General features: G+C 59.7%; 1 protein-coding gene across 1 annotated transcript in view; it reads right to left on the bottom strand.

Annotated features, from left to right (window-relative positions):
* Positions 1-2,306: 2,306 nt before the first annotated feature.
* Ctnnbl1 (catenin beta like 1) overlaps positions 2,307-9,350 on the bottom strand; it is a 156,494-nt gene continuing 149,450 nt past the window's right edge. The window contains exon 16 of the mRNA XM_027945163.2: positions 2,307-2,493. Coding sequence (XP_027800964.1) covers positions 2,405-2,493 — 89 coding nt within the window. The 3' untranslated portion in view covers positions 2,307-2,404. The remainder of the gene's footprint in view (positions 2,494-9,350) is intronic.

Raw genomic sequence — 9,350 nt, 5'->3', positions numbered from 1 at the left:
GGGTGCCCTGGACATGAAGGGAGAGCTTGTGACCCCCCAGTGGGCAGCAGAGTGGAGTTCAGCACCCTGAGGCCAGGACATCCATCCCTGGGAGCCCAGGGAATCTTCCAGCGAGGGGGCTGCTCTCAGGAGCCTTCAGCAGCTCAGCTGGCCACGAGCAGATTCAGGGGCTGGGACCCAGCCCGGCGGCCAGGATGGGTTAGTCCCCAGCTGACCTGGTACTAAAGGTGCAGTGGCTGTTAACGTGAGCAGGGCGCTGCTGGCCTCTCCGCACCTGGGATGGGGCTCCTCGGGGCCCCAGGGTTATACCTGTGCACCCCCTGCTCTCAGAACTAAGGGGGACACTCCTCAACTGTAAGAGGGGTGCCTTCAAACAAGGCTTTAGCAGAGGGACTTTTGGGCCACACAGGATCTAGGGAGGCTCCCCAGTGTACCCAGCAGGCAAGGCCAGGCACAGCTGAGGCGTGAGTGGCCCGGAGATGATGAAGCCCCTCTCCCTGTGCTGGCTTCTGACAGGCTGCGGAAGCCGACAGCTGGAAAAGGGCTGCATGGGACCCTGGGAGGACATCAGGTGGCAGGTGCTGCCTCCAGGGACAGGCAAGCCCGGGGGGTGGGCAGACTCCTCTCCCCACGTCTCTTGCTAAGTTCCGAGCTTCTGTACCACGGGCCAGAGTGACCTGCTTACAAACCAACAGTGTCGGAAGAAAATACAGCCCAGGGGTGACGACCTCTGAGCACTGACCCCAGCTGCACAGCCCACATTCCACCGCTACGTGTGGGCCCCTTCTGCGCTGCGAATTCATCAATTCTCATATTGACAGAGGGGCAGATCGAAGAGCAGTGTCAGCCAGCAATCTACGACTGTCTTCTCGATAGAGGTGGCTCGGAAGGGGAGCACAGGGACTCTGCAGTGGCAGACTTGCTTTGAATGTAGATTCTGCTGCTTATTGGCTGCAGGATCTTGGGCTGTCTGTTGGTCACCCTGTGAGATCTGTCCTGGCTTTCTGGAATGAGGGGTGACCATGCCAGCAGGGACGTGGTGCACTTAGTGAGGGGCACGGGGCAGGCATCCTGGTGGAACTCCCTGCCTCGGGAGTGGGCCGGGCCCTCTGCTCCGCCCACCTGCTGGCTGCCCCGGAGCCCAGGTGGGCAGGGCTGGCCTCGCTCTTCACCAGCAGCTGAAGCAGGGTGCACACTGGCTGGGATGGCAAGCTGACTTCACCTGTCCTGCTGACTGGCAGGTGGTGGCCCTCGGGCTTCAGCGCGTGATGGGAGCTGCCCCTTGGGCCTGGAACCAGGTGCAGCAGCCCCTGCAACCATCCTGATGCCTCCGAACACTCGAGGACTCCTCTCTTGAGGCCAGACTGGGCCACGCTGCAGCACTGCCGCCTTCTGAAGAGGAGGTGACCAGCTCTCGATCCGGGTCAGACCGGTGAGGCTCCGTTTCGGAAGCTACCTGTGTGGAGACCTGGAGGCCCGCGTCCAAGGCACCTGTGCCTCTGTGGCTATGCTGTGGCTCAGCCAGGGAGGCCTTCCCGTGGCCCTGTCTGGGCACCACCCATCTGCTCTGGATGCTCGGGACACTCAGTCGGAGCCACTCACCCAGCGTGATGCTGCTGGCAGGTGGTCAGTTGAGATTGGCCAAGGCCTCCCTCCCATGCTCAGAACCACCCGGGAGCTCAAACCACCAGCATCAGGCCACACCAAGATCTGCTGCCACTGTTCCAGGTGGGGACCCCTCATCTCCGTGGACGACTGACCCTGTGGACAGTACTGAACCTTGTGTGGTTTTTTCCAATACAGACACACGGGTGACAAGGTTCATTTATAGAGATCAACAACAGTAACTAGTGGTAAGAAAGAGCATTCAACCATACACTGTAATCAAGGCTACGTGATGTGACCCTGCTCTCAAAACGTCTAACTGTGCCACCCCCTCCTTGGAGTGACGTGGACGTCACCCGAGGGTGAGATGGGCAAGGTGAGTGGTGCAGGTGCCAGGATGTAGCAGCAGGCTACTGCTGACCTGACAATGTCCCTGAAGCCACAGAAAGTGGATGGTGGGGGGACCACTGTGTGTCTGTTGTCCCCTGTGCCCTGTCCCTGAGTGACTCTGACACCAGGAGCTGTGCTGTGGCTGAAGTCCGAGGTAGGCCCAGTCCACATCCTCCCCACTGCCCAGAGACAGAAGGCAGCTTCCGGCACGCACCAGGGCAACCGCGGTGGTGACGCCATCACTGCCCGGCTCTGCTCTGAGCGCGTAGGGAACGGGTCAGAGGGGAGCTTTGCTACAAAGAAGGCCAGTCCAGGTTTCCAAAACTAGCTTTAATTGTCCAGAGCCACACAGAGCTGTGTAGAGACAGTTCCTGGGCGGGAAGCGGCTGTCCACGTGCTGGCTGGGGCTCTAGAAGTTCTCCAGCAGGCCCACGATGCGCTTCTGCTCGCTCTCCCGGAATTCTGGGCTCCGGCCGTCCCCGATGTTCTCTGCATACTCTAGGGAGACAAGGGCAGGGTTAGGCTGTACTGTAGGCATGAGCTTGGGGGGCTAGGTGGCCTATGTCCCCAACACACGCCTAATGGCTGCTGCTGTGCTTGAACATGTCCCTTCCAACATTCGCCCTGAAACTCAATCCCCAGCAGGGGGTGACTGGGCTCCACCTTCAGGGACAAGAACAGATCCCAGGGAGCTCACTAGGCCTCTGTCCTGCCTTTTGCAATGTGAGGACACGGCATCCTTGACCTTCTGGCCCTGACCAGACAGCAAAGGCCAGCACTGTGACCCTGGAGCCTCCCAGCCTTCAGAACTGTAAGGAAGGAATTCTGTTCTTTATAAAACTATCTAGCCTCAGGTGCTTTGTTATCATGGCACAAATGGGCAGAGGCCGGCCTGCTGGGCAAGCACATCCTGGGCTAGCGGTCTCAGCATGTGGACCTGGCCAGCAGCAGCGGCATGTGGGAACCTTCTAGAAATGCAGATCTTGGGCCCACTCTAAACAGGAAACAGAGGGTAAGGCTGGCAACCTGCATTTACCAAGTCCTCCAGGTGACACTGACGTACCCTGTGAGAACCACTATCTGTGGCAGTGGGAACACAATAATGACCAACATGGACGGAAATCTCTGCTTGTACACAGCCTACTTTCTAGAGAGGTTAATAAACCAAAATGCAAATAATACACCCAAGATGGCTGCCAGAGGCTCCTGGGGAAGGAGAGGCTGAAGACCCGAGGGAGACCAGGGTGGGAAGGCTGGGAGGGGGGCTCCGAGGGGGGCCTGCTTGACCCGTGGAGGGCTGGCCGGGTCCGTGTGTCCAGCGCCCGGGGCCGGGGGAGCCCAGGCTGAGAGCACCTTGATCTTTCCCGAGAGGGGCGTCTGGCCGGGTTCTGAGCCGAGCAGCGAGGATCTGCCCTGAGGGCGGAGGAGTGGAGCAGGGGGTGACTGGGTGCCCTGGGACCAAGCAGGCCGTGGTGGAGGGGAGACCTGCAGACAGACTGACGCCTTCAGAAGGAGGACCCAACAGGAGCCGTGAGAGGGTGGAAGTGGGTGTGAGAGGAGGGGGGGTATCGAAATCACCCAGACATGTGACAAAGTAGTGGGAAGGTGACAACGAGTGGGGTCCCCAAGGATGGAGAGGGCAGGTCTCTGCACTGACCGGGAGAGCTGTGGGGGGCTGGGCCACCCACAAGAGATTCAAGCAGCCGGGTGCTGCAGGGGGGGAGGGGAGGAGGGGGCTAGCGGGCCACGGGGAGGGCGGGGAGCAGAGCACCCTGAGGGTGGGGGAGCTGGGCTCCAGGGAGCAGGAGGACCAGGCTGTGGGGAGGAGGCCCGAGGGCGAAGACCCTCAGGGCACTATGGAGAGTGACCAGGTTCTGGCTTGCCCTGTCATCCCAGCTCGGTGTCGGCAATACACCATTTCATTCACAACCGTGACCTCCCGATACGTGGCGGCCTGGGCTTCCTGCTGTGACTCTCACGACCAGGTATTAAGAACAGATGGAGGGAAGGGGACGAGGTGCTCCAATTCCTCACTGCCCTCTGAGGGTCCCCTACCGACACTCACAGGAAGCGGGGCAAGGCCTGGGCAGAGCTGGCACGGGTCTGCTCTCAACCCTGAGCCACTCCGAAAACAAGCCCAAGCGCCCGGCAGACACGGCGCTCAAGGAACACTCTTTACCTCCCAGCCTGGTGACATCACGGGGACATCCACACACCCTGCAAGGCCACCCCGACAGACGTCCCCCCTCTGTGTTCAGGCTGCTCAGGCTCTGCACACGCGGGCCGGCCTCTGAGGCCACGCGGAAGCCTCATGAAGTCAAGGTAACTAACGTGGCCAGGGGCGTGGTGGCCAAGCGCACACCAGTCGGCTAGGACAGGGAACTCTTGGATCTGAGGCTGCGGCCTGATCACACGTCCGCTAATCCAGACAGGGAGGGAGGAGTGCGACCCCACCACCCCCCACGCTCGGGACACGGGTCGCCCCGGCCACCTCGTCATTGCCCCCTTCCTCTGTAGTGCTTTGGACGTGTGCTGGAAAACGGGATTTGGGGTTCCGACACGTGCCTGCTGTGACTCCCCCACGGAAACCCTCCTGTTAGGCCCACCCATCACCTCCAACAGCAAATGACCAAGGCCTCCTGTCCCAGCCCCTGGAGGAGAGGGCTGGGGTGACGGGGAGCAGCGGGGAGCCTCGGGAGAAGCTCTGAGGCCACGTGGAAGTTACTCACACATAAGTGATGCTGCCGCTGCCCCAGGAGAGAGAGAAATGGCCATCAGAGCATTTAATGCCCCCCGGGGCACGGTCGGGAAGCAGGAGTCTTAATGGGTTGAACTAACACTTCGCTCTCTAATGTCTTCTTGGATCCAGGAGGGAGGGACGCGGAGGGAGGGCTGGGCCTTTGGGACAGCAGTTTTCCAGGAGTAAAGCCAGCTTCCCCTCCAGGGCCCAGGAACAACGCAGGCCGCCCTGCTCACAGAGCACCACCTTCTGGGCCAGTCTCCGTGGTCACTCAGGCCATGGGAAGAGGGCAAGGCCAGACGGCCAGTCCTCTGGGAGGGGTCGCTTTCACACAGGTGGGGACAGATCTGTGGAGGGAGCGCCTCACACCCTGGGCTGGCCCCAGCACTGACTGCAGGGGCGAGATGTCACTCGGCTCAGAGGAAACCGAGGCCACTGGAGCAGCAGCCTGCCCACGCCTAGGCTGGCGGAGGAGCCGGACGCAGTGGAGAAACACGCCCCAAAGCCCCTCTGGTGGAGCAGGTCCCCAAATGGCACCCTCTGCCCTAAGCATTACCCTGCCTGCCTGCTCCCAGCCCCTGGAGAAGTGCCCATGAGCACTCCAGAGCCACACCTGCCCCTTGTCCCCCTGGAGGGGCTGTGTGGTAGTGAAGGGGACTCAGGACAGATGTGGGGTGGGGGCTGCAGGGCTCTTAGAAACTGACCACTGCCCTGAGGATCCCAGAGGAGACAGACGGCAAGTCTGAGCAGCCGCCTGTGCTCTGCGCCCGCCCTGGCTCTGCTCCCGAGGAGCCCTGCTGGGCCCGTCCTGGTAGAGCCGCTGCCTCCTGGTTATAGAGCTGCGCAGGGTTTATGAATATTGAACAGACTCTTCCCAGGGGTCTCGGGAAGAGCTCTCATTTGTGTGTGTGTGTGTGTGTGTGTGTGTGTGTGTGTGTGTGTGTAGGGAGAGATGGCAGATGAAGAGAGAGCCAAGGTGGTGGGGAGAGAGGGACGAAGGCAGATGGGGTGGGATGGACGAGGTGGGCGCAGCCACCCTGCGCTGCCCGCCCAGCCCTCTCCAGGGCTCTCATGAGCCTGGTTCAGAGCCGGGCCCCAGGCCTGACTGCTCCCCCCTCACAGCGCAGGGGGAAGGGAGCGGAAGAGAAGAGGAAAGCCAGTGTTTTCACACCAAATACCCATGAAGACAAACAAGTAATCACAAAACAGGAAGTGGAAAGAAGACTCTTGAGTCTAACAGGGGCCTGGATGACAACGACAAGCTTGCAAGGTTGAAAGGCTGCGCCTCTCTAGGAGAGAGAGCACTCTGCGGGCTATGGGAGGTCCTTCTTGGCTCACAGTGCTCACAGGGTCATGTCCCCAGAATCCTGAGGACATGTCAGCTGTCTGGTAAGCACCCACTGACAGCCAGCCCCCATGAAGCCCCCGAGTCTGGCCTGCATGGTGGCCCATGGCTTTCCCACCAGCTCTGGCCGAGGCAGGCAGGACAGTGTTTGCTGAGCAGGTCCTGGGTCCCCGTCACCCAGCTTCAGGGCCTTCCTGAGAGAGGCAGCATCTAGGTTTGCTTTTTAACAGAGAAGGAAGCCAAGACTCAGACATGTCATCTGCTACTTGCCTGAAGTTACACAGAGATGGAGATGAGGCTGGGCTGTGTGTCCCTGTTGTGCTCACTGCCACCAGGTGAGTGGGGACATCTACTCAACAGTGACATGGCTGGCATTCTCCTAGCTCCCGGGTGCTGGCCCATGTGCTAGCATCTGACACTCGGGTGCTCCCCTGGTTCTCCCCGTGACTCTTGCAGATGAACAAACTGCAGCTGGGAGAGGGCAGGTAGCTGCCCAGGACCAGCCAGCCAGGAAGCAGGGGCTTGGGGAGCCAGGCAGACCCTACAGTCCTGCCAGGCTGGCTCTTGGGGGGTTCCTCCCCTCCCTCCTCCACACCATACCTCCTTGTCCAAGGCAGCGCATCTGGGAGCCCTCTGGGGTGGACTGGGGGGAGGAGGGTCCAGGGGGCAGCAGGCTTAAGGCGTCCCTAAAAAGCCTCAGTCCCGTCAAGGCAGCTGGCTAGAGGGTTGACACAGGCCTCTCCTCAGGATCCTCTCCTGCCTCTACAGACCTGGTGGCCACAGGAGCCATGTCCAGGCACAAGTCACACACATCGTGTCATTAGAAGATTAATTCTACCAGCTTCTGCAGCTTTAAAACCAGGAGGCAAGGCTGGGGCTACCAAGAGCCCCAAGGCAACAGGAAGTGCAGGTTTATGGGCTTCTGAGGGATTTTAAGCCATAAGGGCACCAGCAGGTCAAAGGGCTGTGGACAACTTCCACCCGTGGACTCAGGCACCTGCGAGACTGGCCAGGGCGCCCACTGATAATCACTGACACTAACAAGGCTTCCCAGGTCACAGCTCCTGTGCTGCGGGAGTCACGTACATTCACGTCTGCCCGCGACATAGCCACCTCCTGACCTAGTGTCATCCCATCATAAAAGCAGCAAGTGGCACGGGGCTGGGGAATGCGGGAGGGAAGCAGGGTTAGTGCCTCCACCCTGAGCTTTAGGTCTGCAAGATGAAAAGGTCCGCGCAGACCGCGGGGAGCTGCAGAGGACTCAGGCCACGGCGCTGCCACAGTGAACAACCACGCTTTCCTCTCTCCACAGCTCCGTACCCGGCACTGGCTTCCTGCTGCTCTGTGACCCTGTGAGGGGACTGGAAGCCCCTCTGGGACAGCCTCCTAAGGGTCTCCTTCACTGCGGCAGCCCTCCTGCCCGTGATGCCAAGGGGTGCTCTCTGAAGGTGGATGCCCTCGTTTTTTTTTTCCTTCTCAAAGCCCTTAAGGCACACGTGAGCAGGTGACACAGCGGGAGCCCTCCTTTCTGCAAGACTGAAGTACCACTGTGTAGACCTATCTGCGTTTGTGCCCAGGTTCCAACACTACTAGTGATGCAGAGGACATCCCTTAACTGCAGAGTGCCTCAGTTTCCTTATTTGCAAAATGGAGATCAATATGGACATCGAAAGCCTGGCCAGAGCAGGCACTCAGTGAGGGTCCACTCTGCCTACTGGGATCCTGCATTTCTGGAGGAACAACGGGAAGCCTGAGGTCCTACTGGGCATGTGCCGCTCTCAGCAGTACCTGAGCCCCGCTCGGCGCCGGGCATGGGAAGGGAAAGGCAGGAAGCCTGCGCTGTCCTGGGGGCGCCCAGCCTGCCATCCCTTTTTTGGTGGGCGTCTCAGTCCCTAGACCCACTGTCCTGAGGCCCAGAGCTGCCACCTGTTCCAAGGAGGGCCATCTCAGGAGCCATGTGGGCAGCTGCGGAGACAGGGACCCACTGAGTCCATCCTTCTCTCCAGCTCCTCTGGCAGCCCCACAGGAAAGGGGGGACTGAAAACCCTGGAAAAGCCCCTGCTGGGCCGCCCCGTCAGCGTTTTCCTGCGACCTCAAGGGATACATCAGCTGTCATCCTGCCAGCAAAACTGAGGAAATATGTAGGCCATAAAATCAAAGAAAAGAGCTTGCATCTAATTAGTACGTTAAAAAAAAAAAAGGAAGCAACCCAAACTGAAAAACAGAATTAAAATCAAAGAGGACAGGCTGACGAGCTGGTTTTCTTTATGAGGCTTTGTTTTTTTCAGGCCTTCTGATGGAGGACGGTGGAGGAGGGGAAGGAACCAGAGCGGCTGGAGGGGGCCTGCAGAGCCAGACCCCTGGACCCCCGCGCGGCCCTCCCATGGCGGAGGCACCTGTCCTGAGGGTCTTCGCTTGCTGTGTCCAGGGGCTGCTCTGAGGCAGCCTCGATGCACAGGGTCCAGACCGTATGGCACCAGAGACAGGCTTCCCCTGGCATGGGTCAGGGTCATGCCAGGGGGAGGGGGCCGAGAACCCTTTATCACAACCCTCAAGCTGTGGAGAACTATTGTAATGGTCAGCATCGTGTTGAGGGCCACTTCAGTCCCAGCAATGGCATTCAATTCCCTAGCTTTAAATATCACCTCTCTGTAATGACTTCAAATGTCCCAGAGAGCCTCTCTCCTGAGCTCTAATGAGAATGTCTACTGGCTGCTGCCAACAAGGGGACACAGTCACTACCTGTACCCCAGACCCCCTATGCACCCGCCAAACTCATCCCTGCCCAGCAAGCCCCTCCCACAATGCTCCAGCCACACTCCTGATCCCTCTCTAGAGCTCTAACTACAGCCGCCAGTCCTGTCCTGTCCTGCTGAGCCTCTGCTCCTCAGCTGCTGCTGCTACCTTAGCACCACTCACAACTCCAACCCAACACTTATCACCTTATAATTACCAGACTGTGAACGCTGCAAGCACAGGGACTCGCTTGCACGGCTTGGTGTCTCTAGCACCATCTTGGTGTCTCTAGCACTGGATGCAGCACCTGGCGCTGAGCAATGCCTGCTGAGAGGCTCCTGGAGTGTGTCCTTTATCACACACCCCAGGAGACTGAGCACCCGAGGGCAGACCCTCTGAAACACAGCACCCAGCCCTGCACCTGGCTAGTCTGGAGGAGGCCCAGGGAACATTGGCCAAATGACATCCATACAATGTTTAAGATATCTGTTGGGTTCCCATTATGGCCCCAGAAGCTGAGGAGACGGGGTGAAC

The sequence above is a fragment of the Marmota flaviventris genome, chromosome 2, assembly GCF_047511675.1.
Source record: "Marmota flaviventris isolate mMarFla1 chromosome 2, mMarFla1.hap1, whole genome shotgun sequence".
Classification (NCBI taxonomy): domain Eukaryota; kingdom Metazoa; phylum Chordata; class Mammalia; order Rodentia; family Sciuridae; genus Marmota; species Marmota flaviventris.
This window is presented reverse-complemented; position numbering and strand designations above follow the sequence as displayed.